Here is a 22,166-nt window from a genome sequence, read left to right on the forward strand (position 1 = left end):
GCAGTTCTTGCCTGCTCTGACTCCTTTGCTCACCGCTCCGGCGGTTCTAGCCTGCTCTGACTCCTTTGCTCGCTGCTCCGGCAGCCTTGCTCCGCTCTGACCCTTTTGCTCACTGCTCCGGCAGTCTCGCTCCGCTCTTATCCTTTTGCTCACTGCTCCGGCAGTCTTGCTCCACTCTTGCTCACCGCTCCAGGCGGCCTCGTCCTGCTTTACTCTTGCTCACTGCTCCGGCAGTCTCGCTCAGCTCTGACCCTTTGCTCACCGCTCCTGGCGGCCTTGTCCTGCTCTACTCATGCTCACCGCTCCAGGCGGTCTTGTCCTGCCCTGTTCTCGCTCACCTCTCTGGGCGGCCTCACTCTGCTGTGTTTGTCCGCCACATCTGTGGTTCTGTTCCTGAGTCCCAGTGTGTACTGGGTCCTATCCCGCCAGTGTCCCTACCTGCTAGTGCCTCCCTGTCTGCACTCTAGCTGTGCTTGCCTGTACCCCTCTGCCTGTATTGTTCCTGAGTCCCGGTGTGTACTGGGTCCTATCCCGCCTGTGTTCCTACCTGCTAGTGCTTCCCTGTCTGCACTCTAGCTGTGCTTGCCTGTACCCCTCTGCCTGTATTGTTCCTGAGTCCCGGTGTGTACTGGGTCCTATCCCGCCTGTGTTCCTACCTGCTAGTGCCTCCCTGTCTGCACTCTAGCTGTGCTTGCCTGTACCCCCCTGCCTGCATACCCGCCTGCCTGCATACCAGTCGTGCCTGCCTATACCCACCAGTCTGTGTGCCAGCCTACCAGTCTGTTCCTGTATTCCCCTGTGTGGGTCAACAGCCGTGTCCGGGGTCTGTCCTGGAGTAGCACCTGGTCCCTCTGCTCGGTTCCTCCTTGGTGCACTGGCGTCGTATGCCGTCGTGCGACCCTGGTCGGATCGGGTGAATACCTAGTTACGCCCCTCCAGGCATTCACTCTCCGGCACGGTCCAGTGGAATCACTACAATCACACGCACACGCCGCTCAGCCCGGGCGTGTGCATAACACTCAGTTTCCTCCTGAAAATGATTGCAATCACAAATTCTTTGGTATTATTCTCTTCATTTAATTTGCTTGCAAGGAAAAAACGCAAAAGAGAATGAAGCAAAAATCAAATCATTGATCATTTCACACAAAACTCCAAAAAAGGGCCGGACAAAAGTATTGGCACCCTCAGCCTAATACTTGGTTGCACAACCTTTAGCCAAAATAACTGCGAACAACCGCTTCCGGTAACCATCAATGAGTTTCTTACAATGCTCTGCTGGAATTGTAGACCATTCTTCTTTGGCAAACTGCCCCAGGTCCCTGATATTTGAAGGGTGCCTTCTCCAAACTGCCATTTTGAGATCTCTCCACAGGTGTTCTATGGGATTCAGGTCTGGACTCATTGCTGGCCACCTTAGAAGTCTCCAGTGCTTTCTCTAAAACCATTTTATAGTGCTTTTGGAAGTGTGTTTTGGGTCATTGTCCTGCTGGAAGACCCATGACCTCTGAGGGAGACCCAGCTTTCTCACACTGGGCCCTACATTATGCTGCAAAATTTGTTGGTAGTCTTCAGACTTCATAATGCCATGCACACGGTCAAGCAGTCCAGTGCCAGAGGCAGCAAAGCAACCCCAAAACATCAGGGAACCTCCGCCATGTTTGACTGTAGGGACCGTGTTCTTTTCTTTGAATGCCTCTTTTTTTTCCTGTACACTCTATGTTGATGCTTTTTCCCAAAAAGCTCTACTTTTGTCTCATCTGACCAGAGAACATTCTTCCAAAACATTTTAGGCTTTCTCAGGTAAGTTTTGGCAAACTCCAGCCTGGCTTTTTTATGTCTCGGGGTAAGAAGTGATGTCTTCCTGGGTATCCTACCATACAGTCCCTTTTCATTCAGACGCCGACGGATAGTACGGGTAGACACTGTTGTACCCTCGGACTGCAGGGCAGCTTGAACTTGTTTGGATGTTAGTCGAGGTTCTTTATCCACCATCCGCACAATCTTGCGTTGAAATCTCTCGTCAATTTTTCTTTTCCGTCCACATCTAGGGAGGTTAGCCACAGTGCCATGGGCTTTAAACTTCTTGATGACACTGCGCACGGAAGACACAGGAACATTCAGGTCTTTGGAGATGGACTTGTAGCCTTGAGATTGCTCATGCTTCCTCACAATTTGGTTTCTCAAGTCCTCAGACAGTTCTTTGGGTGGACTTTCTTTGTGGTACACACAAGGACACAGGACAGAGGTTGAGTCAACTTTAATCCATGTTAACTGGCTGCAAGTGTGATTTAGTTATTGCCAACACCTGTTAGGTGCCACAGGTAAGTTACAGGTGCTGTTAATTACACGAATTAGAGAAGCATCACATGATTTTTCAAAGGGTGCCAATACTTTTGTCCACCCCCTTTTTTAGGTTTGGTGTGGAATTATATCCAATTTGGCTTTAGGACAATTCTTTTTGTGTTTTTTTCATTGAAGACAAATTAAATGAAGATAATAATACCAAAGAATTTGTGATTGCAATCATTTTCAGGAAGAAACTGAGTATTATCTGACAGAATTGCAGGGGTGCCAATACTTTCGGCCAGCATTGTAAGTCTGTTGTCTAGTTATAAAATGTAGCTGAATTATGTGGATATGAGACCTGCAAAACATTCCAAAGGGAAAGGAGCAGCTCTCGTCACATCACTCAAAAAAATCACAGAATGCTGTAATCTGATAAATCATTAATCTAACACCTCCGAGCCGTCTCCCCATTCCCCGTCTGTTAGCCAGCGGGTACAGCAACCACATAGAGTGTCACTTGTTCTGGGGGATGTGACAGAACCGAATATAATTTGCCAAATGTGTTGTGTTTTGGTATTATTTTCAGTTACATATACATTAGTGTTTAACTTTTATTACTTTACGTACATGTTGAAATAGTTATTAATATATTTTTCACACTTTAGGAAGTCGTTTGTTCCTTTGGGGTCTTTTAACAATCACTTTACATTTTATTTTGCCAAACAAATAGTGTAATACAGACTTTAGCATCTGGTTGCCAAAGTAACCATTCAACAGCCTCGCAATCACATTGCAGCGGTGCTAATGGTTCGACAGAGGGACTCATCTGAGTTTATTAATAATCTGTAAAGGGAGTCAGTCAGCACAGGATGACTGTTCCAACCAAGTACAGGTGCTCAGTACACCCTAGGTGTGACCAAACATTTATATGCACCTTCCCACCTTCTTTTCCTTGTATAAGCCAGAGCTGTCAATCAAAGAAAGGGGAAGGGAAGACAGAGTCAAAACAAGTAGGTGAGAAATCGCACTTAAATGTTCAGCTATGCCAAGGGTGCACCGGGCGCCTGTGCTTGGTTTGAACAGTGATTCTGTGCTGACGTTACAGATGCTTGGTGCACCCTTGGTGTGGCCAAACATACAGCTACACTTTCCCAGTTTGTTTTCCATCTATTGCCACCCTTCTCTGGCTGTGTAAGCCAGAATTGTCAATCAAAGAAGGGGGGAGTAGAGATAGAGGGAAAACAAGTAGATGGGAAGTTGCACTTAAATGTTTGGTCACGCCTAGGGTGCACCGAGTGCCTGTGCTTGAACAGTCATTTTGTGCTGACAGGGTCCCTTTAATTGCTGCGGTCTCTACTAATCAGCCAAGATCCGAGTTCTTTCTGATCCCTATAATTTTTTAGCTGTCGATTACAGCCAGCTCCCTCTGATGCTTGATCAGTCATGTTTTCCGTACCTGCACAATCATGGGAATAAAAGTCATCGTAAGTTTCAGGCTAAAGAATCTTTTCACCTTTTGAGACAATTTTTTTTACCTATATGCATGTATTTTGGAATAAAAATCATTTTTTCATTTGAATTTCATTAATAATACTTCACAGTTTGCTTTCTATAGCCCCAGTGGGACCCTGTCTAATGCTGACTGCAGAATGAGTTAATTGAGAGCCAGTCAGCCAGTCCACTATAACTGTGTAACTCTTTTTGTTTATCTGCCTTTTTCTGAGCTCCTATCAGCTGATTAATGACCACAGACCACATTAAAGTTAAATGTGCAGAGAGAAACAAAAAGCCTGTAAAAGTCAAATGGTGCAAAATGTTTAATGAAACCTAATTGCAAAACTTTATTTTACCCCTAAATATATACATTTAAGTAAAAAAATGTCCCTGAATATGGAAAATCCCTTTAAGGTCAGGATGATGGGAGAGGGTTTGGGTATAAACTGGACCCAGACAAACAGAACTGGACCCAGACTAAAAACTGGACCCAGCAAACCATAAAAGCAAAAAAAGGCAACTGGACTGTGCCCACTCTTACGCTTACTTTTAACTTGCAAATATTTGGCACTTCCAGGATTTCAGGGTAAGTGATTAATTGGTGGAAAATATTTTTATCCCAGTATCCCACTCATTAAAAGAACAGACACCTACATGGAAAACTCCAGCTGTTTTATGTATTTTGATGGTACAGATGAAAATCAACTATTATGGATATTGGGTTAATAAGACAGTATAAAGTAATCTAATATTGGTCTTCTACTTCTGGGTTATGTTGCATTCTTTATTTTATTAAAAATACCATCTGTCAATGGTTATTCTAGCAGCTTATCTGCAATACTCATACAATAAACAAGAGGCTTCACATCACAGGCTGTAAAAATGCTGAACTTACTGGCATTGGTCCAGCCAAACGTCTCCTCCCCGCAGCCAAGCTCCATGGTCCTGGTTCTTGTAAGCAATAAAGTGCTGGATTATTGCAGGTACTCTTGGCTTGAAAGGATCAGCATCTTGATGTGGCCCATACCTGTTCAAGAGTTAAAGATACGAAAAACAGACTTCAGGGCCCGGGGATATTAAGAACTGTATTTTAATAATGTACTTTATTGTTTTACTGCAAAGCAAGAATCCAGACTGGGTTTTTGATTATTAGAATGATATCGTGTAAGTATTGGATTACAGTCGGCTACTTTCTGGCCTCCATGGCATTTCTTTAATTTCCATAAGATATATATTTAGAGAACAGATAAAAGAAATAAAGTTATATTAGGTTGCAACTTTTGTACATAGCCTATTTAAATGGAATCTAGCACTAATTGTTTTCCTATTTGACAGCAGCATTAAGTTAGGGCAGAGACCCTGATTCCAGTGATGTGTCACTTACTGTACTGGGTGGTGCAGTTTTGAATAAAATCACTTTTATGAGCTGCAGGTCTAGCAGTTCTCTGAATGCTGAGCTCTGTATAACCCCGCCCCCACCACTGATTGGCAGCTTTCAGTGTACACTGTGCACAGGCAGAATGCTGCCAATCAGTGGTGGGGGCGGTGTTATACAGAGCTCGTGAAGATAGAGGACTACAAGGCAGAAGGGTTTTTTAGTCCGCTAGTGATAATTTCTTGCTGATAAAACAGTGAATTTATCAAAACAACAAGCAGCCCAGTAAGTGACACATTGCTTGAATCGGGATCTCTGTCTCAACACCATGCTCCTCTCAGAATAGGTGACAAAAACGTGGTCACAGATTTCCTTTAAAAGTGACATGTTTAGCTTAATTTTATTGATATGTTCTGGCTATGTGTCTGTTCTCCTGAACATGTATAACCTGAGAGATCAGTAATGGGGTTGTCCATACTTGGGACAAAAATCTGCAGTCACTCTATGTCACAATTCCCCAGTATAGCCAGTGCGAGCTAGCGGTCATGTGACAGGATATGTGTGATTTGCATACTTACGGTCACATGCCAACTAGACGTGTCCACCTTCTCTCAACTCACTTCTATTGTGAGAAATCAAACTAGTTGGCACGTGACCGCAAATATGCAAATCGTATACATTTGATCATGTGACCATCTGCTCGCACCGGCAATACCAAGCAAACATAGCGTGAGACCCTGCACACCGCACACTTTCACGACTCAGCAGTCTGTTGTCACATACAGTGACTGCAGACTTTTGTCCTTAGAAAACATCTCTAATATCTGCTATATATACAATAAGTGGAAGCTTTCTAGGAACGGTCAAGTGAAATGATTGGAATATATGAACTCGTAATTACCGTGCTCCAATCAGTGTGAGGATCGGTCTCTTATCCTTGTCACTGGCTTCAGTTGTTTTGACACCGTTGTCAATAATCATTCCAGCCTGGATATACAAATGGGAGACATGAGAGACGCTTAATGACAAAGAAGACTATTTACAAATCACACAATTGGCGATTAGAGATAATATGGCATTATTATATCTAGAAAAGAGCTCAGGATGAACTATCTTGGAGTATGAGATATCTGAATGCGGGCCATGAGTTATAATATCCTGCTTTACTTCCCACCAGATGTGTGAGGAATGACAGAAGCAGGTGAAGGGCTAACTCCTCATGAATACATCAGACTCATAGTCATCATAAGTCTGTTGAATTTTTTTTTGTACGCAGAAATGGTATGATATTTATTGGGCCATTTATTGGTCCTGTCCCTGTAATACAGTATGTTGTCCTTACATCGGGCAGCATATGTAGGCCATAAGTTCACTTTAAATGTTACTGCCTTGACATACAGATCTAGCAAAGGATACTTTGATTCAGACAACACTGGGATTTCACGGCATAAAAAAGTGTAATTGGACACATAACTTGACACGAGTCAACGACTTGTGCAATGTTACGTTGCATCTAATGCTCTTGGCTTGTCACCAAAAGTTATCTCGCTTATCATGATGGTGCGTTGTGAGTCAAGATAACCTTTGCTCCATCTGTATGTTATATCTGCTACGTTAAGGGGTAACGTTTCTCCGTGTCGACAGTGACATGCCTGACATGGCAGTGGAAGGAGACTTATATGCCATGCAAAGCACCTCTGGGAAATTAAATACCCAAATCGCCTCTTTAGAGAGGAAGAGGACTTGAACTCTAGTGCTAATTATTGGAAGTGCCTATCCTAAAAGTCAATATGGAACATTTAATGAGCCTTGCCATATGACTTAGAATAAAGGCCACACCAGAATCTCAATTTGCAGACACGTGTTTTGGGGTGCTGCCCCCCCCCCTCAGAGCAAGATCTGATTTGGCTGTAGGAGAGGCCTCTGCCTGGGATCTAAGGGGTAACGTTTCTCCTTGTGAAGAGTGAAATGCCTGACATGCTAGCGTAAGACTTATGGGCCATGCAATGCTCCGCTAGGAAATTAAACATTCAAATATCCTCGTCAGAGAGGAAGAGGACTTGAACACTAGGGTCAACTATTGGAAGTAGCAATCCTAAAAGTCAATATCGACCCTTTAAAGAGCCTTGCCATATGACTTGAGATAAAAGCCAAACCAGTAGAGTTGAAGTCCTCTTCTTCTCTCAAGAGGCAATTTGCATGTCTGCTATGTTAGACTTACCCTGTAGTTGGAGTGTGCACGATTATTATGGAATTTTCCTAAGGGAGTGAGTTCTGATTTTCCGGGTGCGTACAGTCCCTCTGAAGGCCCAGTAGGTACATGATGAAATATGAACCAAAATCCAGTTTCCTAGAAACAAATCATAATATTTTAGTCAAGCACTATGAAATAAATCATTATTACCTCTGTTATTTAACTAAATTATATTATTCTATCAACTCTATAATAAAAAATTACTGGACTTTCTTCAAAGATTTTCCAGTGGTATGGATTTAAAACAAAGAATGGTTAGGATTATGGGAAATTTCAAGATTTTATGTCTTTTAGAGCTATGTAAACCTTTTATATCTCCTCAATGGTCATAAAACAGAGCTGCACTGGCCAAAACATCAAGGTGAGAATTAGAAAGGCTAATAGAGCCTTTAATTTTTTAGCATGCTTCAGTAAATCACACTCAGCAGGAGCTTGTAGTAGATTCCAAATGTAAGGTAACATATTCCAGATGGACCTCTAATTTATGTCGGACTTTGCTTCTGTTGTACGATTAAGCCACCTTAAGAGTCTTAGTGCTTTACTTACTTCTGAGCCAGCTGCTGAGCAGTTGATGAGGTTGTTATTGGGATTGGCGATCCAGAAGGTGGAAACAGCACTAAAAACACAAGAAGTGGAGAGTAAGTGTCCTGCTCATGTATGAAAACAGCTATTGCTGCTGATCCCGGTCTTTAGACTCCACTCACCGTTGTACAAACACTAAAGGATTCATATATTCTATAAGCATCTAGTCATATAATTTATCATTGTTTATAATAAGAAGAATAAGAAAAGGGCAGAGTTCCTCTTCCAATAAATTCAAATAGATATCGTAATTATTTTATCAAATATTAATCTGGTAAGTCTGCACTACAGTCCAAGGTTGGTTGCAAGAAGAAAGGGCAACAGCCCAAGTATAAAAAATGTTCTAGCAAGTTATTGAAATGTAGGGCCTGATTCATCAAAGCCTTTATGCTAGCTTTAAAATGTCAAAATTTCAAGGTTGCGCTAAAATTTTGCAACTTTTGGCGTTCTAACACCATTTTTGCCCAACTTCGACAAAGCAGGCTGAGCTGGGGTAGGACCGAGGCGTGGCAACCGCCACTCATCAAATTCATGACCAGCAGTTCTTGCTCCAGCAGGGACTGGAGTAGGGTTTGTGGAGTGGTGCACACAGAAATGTATGCCACTCATCCAATGCTGATTCATGAAGAGGCCTACGCCTTTTCTTGAATCAGGAGAGTCTGACTCCAGCACATCTTGTTCAAGAAGACCGGCTTTGTTCATTGGGCCCATAGTGTAGTACAAACATATATATACGTTTATGTCAAGACTAAATAATAACTAAAGTAATAGTAACAATATTAACACTAGCGCTGCATCTCACCAGATTCTGCCTACTTACTTGCAGTCCTGCCTCGGCTTTGCTATATATCCAGGATAGGATCCATCGGTTATAGTCTTGCACATTTTATTATCTCTATCAGAAGGCAGTAAAGTCCCAGCTTTGACCAGAAAACCTAGACAATGGTCAAACGTGTTGCGCTCCTCAGGGCCATCTTCAGTGAAAAAGCAATGACCAAGAGTGTCATAACCCACAACGTCCTTTACCTTAACGAAAAAAATAAAAATTACTGTAAAACCACAAGGCCATTCATGGAAATTATTACTAAACAAAACTAAAGAGCCTAAAACTATAAGTAACTCAGTTCTTCCTTATTTAGCTCCTACCCTATATTTTCTATGAGAATGCAACAAGTCGATCAATGTTTAATTTTCAGTTCTGATTACCGTATATTCCGGCGTATAAGACGACCTGGTGTATAAGACGACCCCCCTACTTTCCTGTTAAAATATAGAGTTTAGGATATATTCACCGTATAAGACTACCCCTTTTCCAACGCATACCAAACACCGGTAAAAATTTAAAAAAAACAGATTTGAATTTAACATGGTCCTTTTTTAATTTAAATTCTTATGACATGCAGGTATATAGCAGGAAAACTGTCACTCATAAACATATTAAAATAGGGGGGACCCCACGTCATTTTTTGGGGGGGTCCCCCATTCTAATAGCTAGTAAAGGCTAGGTATTCAGCTGGGGGCTGATATTAGTAGCCTGGGAAGCTCCGTGGGTATTACCCTCTTCCCAGACTTCAAACATCTGCCCCAGCCGTCTGCTTAACCTCCGCTAGAGACTATAATGATGGTGGATCCCACGCCAATTTTCTTTTTAAAAAATCCTTTATTTTAACACTAAATGACAATTGAGGGGTTAATAAAGATGCAGTCCCTAAATTATTATTAATTTTGTAATTAATTTTTCCCAAAAATGTTGACGTGGGCTTCGCCATATTTTTGTGTCCAGCCAGGTACAGCAGGCAGGAACGGGCTGCCCCCAACCACCAGCTGCCTATTTGTACCTGGCCGGACACAACAATATAGGGAAGCCCTTTTTTTTTAAATTATTTCATGAAATAATTAAAAAAAAAAAGACGTGGGGCTTCGCCCTATTTTTGTGTCCAGCCAGGTACAACTAGGCAGCTGGGGGCTGGAATCTGCAGCGCAGGGAGGCCCAAGCTTTCTGGGCCCCCCCCCGCTGCAAATTGCAGTCCGCAGCCACCCCGGAAAATGGCGCGTTCATAGAAGCGCCATCTTCTGGCGCTGTACCCAACTCATCCAGGGCCCTGGTGCGGTGGCTCACTGGGTAATAAAGGGGTTAAGGCCAGCTTGGCATTATCAGCTGGCCCTAAGCCCGAAATTCATGGGGTCACGCCAATATTAGACATGACCACCATGAATTTCTAGTAAAGTAATTAAAAAAAACACAAACACCCAGAATAAAGTCCTTTAATTGAAATAAAGACACAATCCTTTATTGTTCTAAATTAAACCATACTTACCGTCACACCCATTCCAGCTGAAGCCAACGATCTCCTGCAATAAAAGTAAAATAATAAAGCAACCTCATCCTTACCTCTCCATGGTTCCCAGGACCGGTCCAGCTCTGCTACATTCACATGACAGGCTGCACCGCAGCAGAACGCTGCCGTTCAGCTTGCCATGCGGCAGACACTGAGAAGCGCAGGCATGCTTGTGCTCCTCAGTGTCTGACTGTGACGGCATCCAGATGAGCCGAGATCATGTCCAATGAACTCGGCTCACCTCATGCACGTCACTGACAGCGTGGGAAAATTCTCCTGCTCCCCGCATGCGCAGTAGAAGTTTCCCACGCTGTCAGTGACGGACGTCCAGGAGGTGAGCTGAGTTCATTGTCGGCTCATCTGGATGCCGTCACAGCGAGACACTGAGGAGCGCAAGCATGCCTGCTCTTCTCAGTGTCTGCGGGATGACAGGCTGGATGGCAGCGTTCTGCTGCGGTCCAGCCTGTCATCTCGATGTAGCAGAGCTGGAGCTGTCGTGGGAACCATGGAAAGGTAAGGATGAGGTTGCTTTATTATTTTTCTTTTATTGCAGGAGATCGTTGGCTTCAGCTGGAATGGGCGTGATGGTAAGTATGGTTTAATTTAGAACAATAAAGAATTGTGTCTTTATTTCAATTAAAGGACTTTATTCTGGGTGTTTGTGTTTTTTTTAACTTTGACTATGGGGTTAGTAATGGGGGTGTCTTATAGACGCCTCTCCATTACTAACCTGGGCTTGATGTCAGCTGGAATTATAAGCTGACATCAACCCCAGCCCTATTACCCCCTGCCACCGCACCAGGGCAGCGTGGAAGAGCGAGGCTAAGTGCCAGAATTGGCGCATCCTATGAATGCGCCATTTCTGGGGCGGCTGACGGCTGGTGTTTCTAGCCTGGGAGGGGGCCAATATTCATGGCACCCTTCCTGGGCTATTAATATCAGCCCCCAGCTGTCTGCCTAGCCTTTGCTAGCTATTAAATTAGGGGGGACCCCACGTCATTTTTTTGGGGGGTCCCCCATTTTAATAGCTAGTAAAGGCTATGTATTCAGCTGGGGGCTGATATTAGTAGCCTGGGAAGCTCCGTGGGTATTACCCCCTTCCCAGGCTTCAAACATCTGCCCCAGCTGTCTGCTTAACCTCCGCTAGAGACTAAAATTAAGGGGAACCCCACGCCAATTTTTTTTTAAATAAATCCGTTATTTTAACACTAGATGACAAGTACAGTAACCAGCACTATCACTGTACTTCATATATATGTGACTGACATGTTTCTATCTATCTAATCTATGTGTGATGCTCTATTCTGTCTGTTATAAATTGTCGGGTACCGCTGCTGAATTGCCGGCCGGCTTTTTTAAAGAGACGGTGCATGAAAACACTATTATTTGTTTTAATAAATCCTTTACACTAAATGACAAGTACAGTAAGCAATACTGTCACTGTACTTCATATGTATGTGACTGACATGTTTCTATCTATCTAATCTATGTGTGATTCTCTATTCTTTCTATTCTAAATTGTCGGGTGCCGGCTTATGCCGCTGCTGAATTGCCGGCTTTTCATATATTGTCACAGAAGCGATGCGAACTTCCCAGCTCCGGACACAGCGCAGCGCTTCTGTGACAAGTGAAAGCTGTCGGCACAGAAGCCCTGCGCTGTGTCCGGAGCTGGGAATACGCAGCGATGTGTCAGTTTCAGCACAGAAGCGCTGACTGTCTGGACCTACCGCCGCCGTATTTTAACTCCCTCCACCTTATATTAACTCCGACATGGCAGGGATACGGCCACGGCAGCTTATTAACACCCCCAGAGTATCCCCGCATGTCAATTTCTGAAAGTTCAAAAGCATTACCGGCGTATAAGACGACCCCAGACTAGACAGAAGATTTTTCAGTCTTCAAAAGTCGTCTTATACGCCGGAATATACGGTATATCATGGTGAATTAGCAAAAACAGAAATAATACATTATTCTGCCTGTGGTGCTTGTCAAGCCGACAGTGTATTCAACTTGCTGACCAATGTTGGCTGCTAATTATCGATATTACATCAATCTATTGTTCTCTTTTTTCTTGTTTGCTCATCTTTGAACAATGCACTGAAAGTACCTACCAGCAAACCATTGGTGCCGTGGACTGTAACACAGCGAGAAAATGCATGGTGGATGGAGATATCCTTCACGTAAGTTGGAGGGTAATAACCTCCCTTCTCATCCACATCACCAGCAGTGTGGAAGTGGATGGGGTAATGTCCCATTGATTGTTGTCCCATATGTTTCAGTTCCATGCCTTCCAAATGAACAGCTCTAAAGCCTTGGCCAATCTGAAATCAACAAAAAAGCTTTATTTACAAATCTTCCAATATATTATTATTAAGTATTAATAGTTTATTACTGACATACCTTAATATGGCCTCCAAAAGTATCAAAGTCAAAGAATTTACACACAGTGTGGTTGTAACAATTGTCTTCCATTTCTCCAAAAATAACAACATTTCTGCTAAGAAGACCAACTTCTGCTCTCATATCAACCCCATCCATTTCTTCTCCAATATGGAGATACTTAGCTTGTCCTAAAGAATGTAAAAGGGATTTCCATTAGTTATTAAAAAAAAAATTCTTCTACTGAAATCTTCTCACCTCTGATTTGGCAAAAACATACTTGTAATTTAGCTAACAGAATCCCCTTGTAGATCCAACAATAACAGATGGTCTCATATTAACTTCTAGCTTGGCATTCACTTCAACAAATTCCATTGTAATGTATCACCATGCAAACAAGTTAGCTGACGAGTTAGTTCCCTATAGAGGGAATTTCACCCTAAGTATCTAAATATAAATGGTTTTTATTGTATTTTATTCACTAGGATATGCCATCACTTTCTGATCAGTCCAGCTCCATCCCCTGGTACCCCCACCAACCCCAACAATGAAGAGGACACTTCACTGATGAAGTTATAAATCTCTCCAAGGCCAGTTTCACACATTCAACATTCACAATCCATGTTTGGGCCACAATGTCTAGACTGGCCATGCGTCTCCTGACATGGTCTCTCCAACTTCATAGATATGTATGAAGCTGTCAAGTTGGTCAGTAGACCCTTGGTTGGTCAAAACAATATATCCAAATATGAACCCTGAATGTTGGATGTGGAATACCGGTCTTAGAAAGTGAAACATCAGTTCAACCACCACTGCCTCTTTTTTATTCTTAAGATCATTGTGTGTCCCATAGGTCAGACCCCAACTGATCAAAAAATATTGGTATATTCTAAGAAAATGCCATCACTTTACAGGATGAGAAAACGTCTTTAACTTATCCGAAAAAAAATACTGAGTTGAACTATCTACAACAAAAACAGAAAACTGTCACTCTTTTGGATGGGCCGTGACTAGTCTTGCAGTTCTCAAGCCCTTCCAGTAGCAACCAAATCCCCTAGACAAGTATGCTGCCACTATTAGAAAACAGACCCTTTTTTGTAATCCAGGACAACACCAAGAAACTGACAGCGCCATATCGTTACCCAAAATGTAGTTACAGGTCATATGATAATGCTTGTATTTATTATAGAGGAATTATATTTTAGTAAGTGCGTTTGATCCTCTGTAGGATGATTGGAACACTTAAGCAATAAATTGTATGCTGGCATTAATGGAAAAAGTCACAGAAGACATTTATTTTGTCTGTCTCTAAAAGCAATTTTGGAAAATACTTGATTTAAGACAGTTGCAAGAAAAAAATACTGGAGAGATTTGTGAATATTTGAAATGATGAGGAATGCTGAAGGACACGGCAGGCGAGTATCGTACCTCAAGACATGTCTAGCCATTTCATTTCTCTACCAGCTTTGAAGCTGCCTATCACATATGGTCCCTGTTTTGCTCTCTCCTACTAAAATTCCATCGTAAAATTCCATTGTCGCTGAGAATTAGAGGATTACTAGACACAACATCCTTAGCCTGGTTGCGTGCAATGGTAGAACTGTCTTCTTTGTTAAGTCGGTGGAGCACATAAATGCCTTTACTCTCTGCTTTATATACAGCGCACCTTTTATTACAAATAGTAAAATCTTCAATTGAACAATGATAAACCATTCAATGTGTATGACAAGGTGAACGACAAAGAAACTACATAAAAGCCTCTGTAAATATCCAGAATTCTATTAACATATCAGTAGGAACCTACAGTGTATGACTCATATTAACATCTAATAGACATAGTACTGTAGGTTAATGCTACTCAGGTTATTCTTTGTCCAAACAATAGATCAGATATGATTTTTTCCTTATTATACATTTCCATATGTAAGATATGAAACGTGTGCCCCCTCTACAAGAACTGCTCAGGCATGGTCAGGGATATTCCTTTCTATCAATTATCTACATTCTGCACCCAAATTATCTAATCAGTTTCTGATATTCTTATCAAACGTCAGGAGGTAGAAGCTCCACATATATAAACCATGTCTAGATTACGAGGTTGTGACAGAATATATTCAGCCAAGAATGTTATATTTATTCAGCTCCTATTGCCAAAGTAATTAACATTTCTTCCAATTGAAGGCCTTATTTCAACAGCTAGACACATCTGACACAGAAATATTGAGTCTAATTGAGATAAAACATAACTTGTCCTCAATGATATGCAGCACAGGTTACTTCACATGGAATAAAAGGCGCTATAATAATAATAATAATGAGGCCTAATGTGAAAGCTCCAGTGTAATACAATGGCTGTGGCATTTATGCATAAGCAATGATGGGTAATTCACATTTACCTATGCCAACTATGATCCACACATATGCCTTAGCATGCCCGGTGTTAGTTTGCAACCAAAATGCTGCCAATAAATGGTTGGATAACCACATGGCACGCTAAGGCATTCATATATTTGGGCCAATGGAGGGAGACTTGACGTCTGATTGTTTATACTGTAGAGGACGCTGTGGCCTGCACTCACCAAATAGGGAATGGGGGTTGTAGGAGAACGATGCAGAGCCACCTACTCACCAGAGTAGCGGAGAGCGGCTACTGCTACATTCACAGTCAGCGCCCACCTCAAAGCAATGGACAGGAAAGTACAGCGCGATGTGGGGAGTACCAAGTGGTGGGAGTGGGGAAAAGAAGCCATCTGATCCAGATTCACTCCACTGCTCCCTGCACTCAGCAGTGTAGCGGGGAGCGGCTCCCACCCCATAACCTGCGCACTTCACTCAGCTGCTTCACCAACCTGTGGTTTCTGCTGAATTCACCAACCACATCAAAGCGCTAAGACCTCTGCACTTAAGTGCAATAATTTCCTATTACAGCCACCGTCTATCTACTAGTATACAATATTTAATAAAACAGGATGATTAAGGGTGTGTTTACACCTGAAACGCATAGATGTCTGCACAATGCCAGCGCTAATCTATTTGTCTTCACACTCTCCTATGTCCTCTGTATGAACCTTGTTTGAATAAAGAAGAATCTGTTCGTAGAGCTGGATTTCCTCCTTCATTACTCAATTATCCAAGTCGTGTCCGACCCCCGAACGGATTGGGTTAAAATCAACGGTGATCTGAAATCCATGTAACTTAATGCTTATCATACATTAATGAATTCAACTACATGCATACAAATCTGGGCAGATGCCAATGATCACTGGGTTGGTGAAATCCCTTGTCAATCTTGATAAGCATGCTTATTTAGGCTAACAGTTGGGTAGACGGGGGCCCACTATTAAACATATATATATACACCTGAGGCCAGCTGTCTATACGAGCATATGTGTATAATCATGCAGACCAGATGCAATAAAGATCTACAGTATAGACCTCCGTCCATTTATCAGCTATCGGATATGCAGGATAAGCAGAAAGGTACCAAATGGCATTTACTCAGGAAAGTGAAGAATTAAAGAATCACATTAGCACACAGCAACTCAGAATCAAATACCGGCAGAGAACGTGAGAAACATTTTGTATGTCCTGGAAACGGACCAGAGATTTAACAAACATGGCTAGACATACCAGGTCAGGGGTCTTACAGTAGAAGTACAGTATTTGTACATGTATCAAATCGTTTTTCCACTTTGTAAATGATGCCAGTTTAGACACAGATTGAGACTTTCTCCATGTGTCTCTCCATACCTAGACATATGGTTTGACTATTGCATTTCATCCAGAGCAAACTCTGGTGAGAATTTACCATAGCTTTACATTCACGTCAGAGACAATAATACTCCACAACCAGTTTAAGATAAAATTCATTCTCTGTTTCCTTGCATGAAATCTGTTGTCTGTTAGTGAAGCTGAACGGAGCGACTGTCCCACTTGTATGCTTTTAATTTAATCATAATGCAGGTCATGCTAAGCTGTAATCACTCGCAAAAATGCCAAAAATGCAGTGTGCTGTCTATATATAAACTAGCTTTGTAGACTTGGCTCAGCCCACAACGCTAGAGATATTCTGGAACATTTAATTCTAAAACAAAAAAAAATACCTCTTTTAAAGATCTATTTAAAATAAAGGAATGCCTTTAATTTACAGCCTGAAAAAACAAACGCCTATACTAACAATACCAGGAGCAGAGAGTTTCCATGATTATTCCTGCCAGGGTTAAACTAGTTTAGTAAGGGAAAAATCAGAGGTACATTAATAAAGAGTTCTGTAATGAGAAATGGAGAACATTCAGAAAAGTAATAAACAGTAAAAATAAAAATGTGTGTATGTATACAATAGAGTTTATCACACCTACATCACAACACTATCCTTTAGAGTGGAGTAATCCAAAATAATTTAAAAAAGAATACATAATTAATGGGTTAATTTAAATTGGGTTTATCCATTGGGGTGCAGAAGGATTGTCACTTTGTGATACATTGTCTACTTCAGTAGATAATAGAGACTGCTATAAGGGGACATAAGTACAGGAGGAATTATTGTTCACACATGCTCATCATCCATGCAGGTGGGATTTATCAACAGACATGTATGTAAGTGTATAAGTATGTATTCTACATGCATAGGAAGAGACATGGCATTTCAATACAAGTGTTAAGGTACTTAAATGGAACCTGTCATGTAAAAAACACTATTAACCTGCAGATATTGGGTTAATCTGCAGGTTAGTGTTTTGACACCATGCGGCAGCTGAACTGAGAGCCCCACTGCCAGGAGGAAATTTACTTTATTCCTCCCGGTAGCCTTGGGCTTTCAGTCATAGGGGTGCGGTTGGCCCAGCTCAGTGCATACTGAGTGGTTGATGCAACCATGCCGATGACACTGACTGACAGCCATCTCATCATTAGAGCCTGCTGTCAGTCAGTACTCCTATGACTGAAAGCACAAGGCTGCCGGCAGAAATAAAGTTAATTTCCTCCCGACAGTGGGGATCTCAGTGCGGCGGCCACATGGCATCAAAACGCTAATAACCTCAGATTAACCCTACATCAGCAGAGTAATAATGTTTTTTTACATGACAAGTTCCCTTTAAGTAGGGCACATATTATGGTAACATCAGTTTGAAGTTCCGGCCCATTTCAATCATAAACGATCGTTAGCTGCTGACCAATGGCCAACCGCTGAACATTAGTTATCATTTAAAAAAACAATCGGGCATGCTGGATTTTTTTTAATTCATCAAAATCAATGGCTGCATCATCAGGTGAAAAAAAAAATCAAGACACGGCTGATGCAATTTAAATTTTTTTTTTTTCTCACTAACGAACAACCATTTATCCGACTGTTCATCAGCCCATATTAGTCTCATGAGTATGGGGCCTTTCAATCATGCATGCCACCTGCTTCTTCAGTCCTTACTGGACTCCATTCAATATATATGGCAGAAAAAAACTCCCACGGCATAACTCTAAAGGAGGCATCCATCTGTTGGGAATGATGTCCTTAGGGCTCCATTGCTAGAAAAATAAAGTATAACACGTGGTATAAGCTTTCTACTGGATTCTGTTGGCCATTATTCTAGTCTACAATGCTATTCCATATATTTTCTTTTTTGGGATATACTGGCATGACTGAAGCCAATTGGGTCATATAAATCTATGGACACACATTGGGAGCTTTTCTTAATTTTTGGGCTAAGCAGAGGCCACTGTTGTGATGTAACCAATAAATTAGCTTTCAAAGCATTTTGGGAATTTTGGTTTAAAAGCAGATAAAAATAACACTTCAAGGTTCATCCCCCTGAATCTTCAGTAAGTATATTGTTGTAAGTGGGCTAGGTTTCCAGATCGGACAGCTCTCAAGCTACATATCACAAGTTCATTATCTATTTCATAAACATCCAGTTCTACCAAGCCCTTCCTTATCCACCCTCAATGTTATTCTAAGATAAATACTAAATCTTATCTTACACTGAAGTAACACTATATTATCTTCGGTTACATAAATAAAGCTGGTGGGAGGATACATTCAGGAATTTTTGCAAGGAGTCAGCAAGTGTCATGTTTATATAAAACAAAATGTTCTTACCACACAAGTACAACATTGAGACAGTACGTGGAGGAGATATTTGCAATCTACAGTACATGTGGTACATAAAGTATTTTTTATCAGGACCTCTAGATTTGACATAGAATGCAGTATTCACTAGTGATTCCAAATCTCAATAAACAGATGTTTTCCCTTCATAATAACAGTGTGTCTCTACAACATTTGTCATATCCGATGTTGACCCACAGTAAAAAAAATAAAATAGGGATCTCTACCTAAGCATCTGCTGTTCCTGCATCTGGTCTAGTTCTAGAACCCTTCAAAACTACGTATGTACAGTGGTGTGACTTAGAGGCCTGGCTGGAGATTTTGCACAAGCTCAAACTATCTCAAGTCTTTAAAGGGAATCCGTCACCAGGTTTTTCTTACCCTATCTGAGAGCCGCATGATATAGGGGAAGAGACCCTGATTCCAGCAATGTATCACTTACTAGGCTGCTTGCTGTAGTTTTGATAAAATCACTATTTTATCTCCTGTAGATCTAACAGTTCTCTAAATGCTGAGCTCTGTATAACCACGCCCATACCAGTGATTGACAGCTTTCTGTCTGCACTGTGAATAGGCAGAAAACTGCCAATCAGTGGTGTGGGTGGAATTATACAGAGCTCATGAATATGGAGGACTACATGGCAGCAGGTTTACTAGTTCTCTAATGATAATCTCCTGCTGATAAATCAGTGATTTTATCAAAACTACAGAAAGCAACCCAGAACATTATACATCAATGGGATAATCATACTGTCCAGGAGGACCAACATACTTTATGGGTGTCTGTGGGTAGACCATCATACTGTTTTGGGCTAGTAAGGGAACATCATAAGGTATTGTGCCTGTGGGGACCATTATACTGTTTTGGGGCCTTCATACTATATGGAGGGCTGTGGGGGATCATCATACTGCATTGGAGCTGTGGGGACCAACATAGTGTGTGGGGGGGACCATCATACTGTGTGGGAGACTATGGGGGAACCATCATACTGTGTGGGGGGGTGGGCTGTGAAGACCATCATACTGTGGGAGGACCATCATACTCGGTGGGGTGCTGTTGTGACCATCATACTCAGATGGAGAGCCAATCAGGAGTTCTCACATTTCCAAAAATTAGGGTCTCTTTCTTTATATTATACTACTCTCAGATAAGGTGGCAAAAACCTGCTGATGATTCCCTTTAATAGAATAGTTGTTTTCATATGGGCCAAAGGGACCTTTCAGACCCCTCTTTGCTACAGGCTTTGGGTACAGTTGCACCCACTGTAGTTACACCTCTGCATAGGCATATCAGGGAGTGATTAATACATAGTTACAGTATGGTTTACAAAAGATTTACTGTATGTAATGACATTATATTAGCTCTCTAGGTCACTTTCTGGTCAAATTGAAAGGGTAATAGTTAATTTTAGATGGATTAAAAGAATGTTAAAGTCATTAAGTCTTCTTACTACTGCAAATCCCAGATGCTCATCCAAAATGTTCTAAAATTATTGGAACTAATGAAAATAAGTTTCTAAAAAATTCAAAGTACTATACAATGTTATCATGTTTTTCTAGTCTTATTGGTTTATGGAATAATGTTTGCATCGTTTACTTACTCCTCGAACCCATTTGCTCAGCACCAGCAAGTAGTCGCCACTTAATACCACTTTATTTCGGCTCTCATGTTAGAACAACATAGCTTTAGTAGTCCTCTATGTATTCTGCGCTCTGAAGTGTCCCATCATGGTGAAGAACATGGAGAAGAATTGCCAGAAAGGACCGAGCTGCAATTAGCAGTAGATTAGATTTGTTTTTGGTAGTCCAGCTCCTGACTCATGGCCTAAAGATTTTATAACCCACGCAGCCTTTTTAGAACATAATTACAAATATTATTCTTTAAAGTTTCTTATTACTAAGTGACAAGTGATTCAATATTTTATGGAGCGTGGAGATGGGTTAGAAGAAGTGCCAAAGCGTTTGCTCTGTGTGTGTAATAAAGAACGAAGCCAGGTCAATCTAAATTTAGTTTTTGTGATATTCTAGCAGATGTTCGCACCGATGAATAACAAAAGGGTAAATACAGTTTACCAAAATGGCCTAATATTAACCCACTCCTGTAGAGAATTCTTAGGGTATGATCCTTCTGAACTTGGCTAATGATTTTTCAGTGTCACCTTATAAAGATATTGCTTTTATAATTCATAACTCCCAAAATGCCCATATCATCTAGAAAAAAAAACTCCACATCTTTGATTATGCCCCTTTGTACATTAAACTTTAAGACATGCCTAATCTTTGCATAAAACATGTCACTCGAATCTACTGAATGGTACAGTATAAAACGCAGTAGAAACAATATAACCTGCAACATTTGTGGGGTCCCACTCCACGTTGACCACTGTTATCAGCAGTTGAGGGCTGGAAGAGAAAAGCTTACCATTATTAAAGAGAACCTGTCCTTAAAGGGGTTTTCCCACGAACGAAAGTTGATTTTAATCAATAGATCTTGGAATAATAATAATAATTTCCACAATTGGATGTGTTTAAATAAAATGTTCCTGTGCTGAGATAATCTTATAAATGTGCCCCTGCTGTGTACTGTGTAATGGCTGTGTCTGACCGTGCAGGGACATGGACTGATCATACCACATCTCCTGGGCAGGGGTGTCTCTTGCACCCCTGCAGCTCATCATACAGTATAAAAAGAGCTTTCAAGATCTCCCTGGCTTCAAGAAAATGAGAGCCAAGAGGTCTAGTTAGTGTCTGCAGACCATGCTTAGCACCAATGCGTTCCAGCTAGCATCCCCTGCCTTGAGGTGATGATGTCTCCATTATACACATTGCCATGCAAATTTTCAAGCTAGCACCATTAAACAGAAGACCAGTGTATGTGCAGGAAAGAGGCAAATCCATGGCCCTTAACACGATAGAGCAAATTGTGCAAATGTATTCTGATCGGCAGGTCAAGCAATAGCTTTGCAAGGCTGTGAGGATGATGTAGGCGATGTCATCCACATCAAACCCAGAGGGGTGGAATTAGCAGGCTCACATTGGGTGCTGGACATGGTTCAGAGATGCCCACTGGACTATGAAGCACTCATCGATATACAACCCGACAGTTTTAAAAGTTCATTTTATAATAGCCCCAGTTGCAGAGGTGCAAAAGACAAGTTATTAAAAAGCCAATTTAATTTCTATGAATGAGGTAGTGCATTTTTGAATGGAGAAATTAGGTTCCCTTTAAGGTCTATTCTCTCTCTGTGGCTTTTCCCCATTTCCTTGTTCTTCCGCTGTTCTCTGTCCATCTATGTTGTGCCTCTCTCTCACTGGGATCACTAACTTACCTGTAGTTGGCCTTACATATCAAATGAG

The 22,166-nt window shown here is 41.6% G+C and overlaps 1 protein-coding gene across 2 annotated transcripts in view; it reads right to left on the reverse strand.

Moving 5' to 3' along the window:
• CEMIP (cell migration inducing hyaluronidase 1) overlaps window positions 1-22,166 on the reverse strand; it is a 131,268-nt gene that overhangs the window by 31,430 nt on the left and 77,672 nt on the right. For both annotated transcript variants that reach the window (XM_073653231.1, XM_073653232.1), the window contains exons 12-18: window positions 12,731-12,900; window positions 12,442-12,651; window positions 8,812-9,017; window positions 7,956-8,025; window positions 7,377-7,505; window positions 6,057-6,142; window positions 4,676-4,807 (exon numbers count right to left, since the gene is read on the reverse strand). In XM_073653231.1, the coding sequence (XP_073509332.1) occupies window positions 4,676-4,807; window positions 6,057-6,142; window positions 7,377-7,505; window positions 7,956-8,025; window positions 8,812-9,017; window positions 12,442-12,651; window positions 12,731-12,900 (1,003 nt within the window). The remainder of the gene's footprint in view (window positions 1-4,675; window positions 4,808-6,056; window positions 6,143-7,376; window positions 7,506-7,955; window positions 8,026-8,811; window positions 9,018-12,441; window positions 12,652-12,730; window positions 12,901-22,166) is intronic.

This window comes from Phyllobates terribilis, unplaced genomic scaffold (genome assembly GCF_046119375.1).
Source record: "Phyllobates terribilis strain yellow unplaced genomic scaffold, ASM4611937v1 Scaffold_11__3_contigs__length_659146591, whole genome shotgun sequence".
NCBI classification, from domain to species: domain Eukaryota; kingdom Metazoa; phylum Chordata; class Amphibia; order Anura; family Dendrobatidae; genus Phyllobates; species Phyllobates terribilis.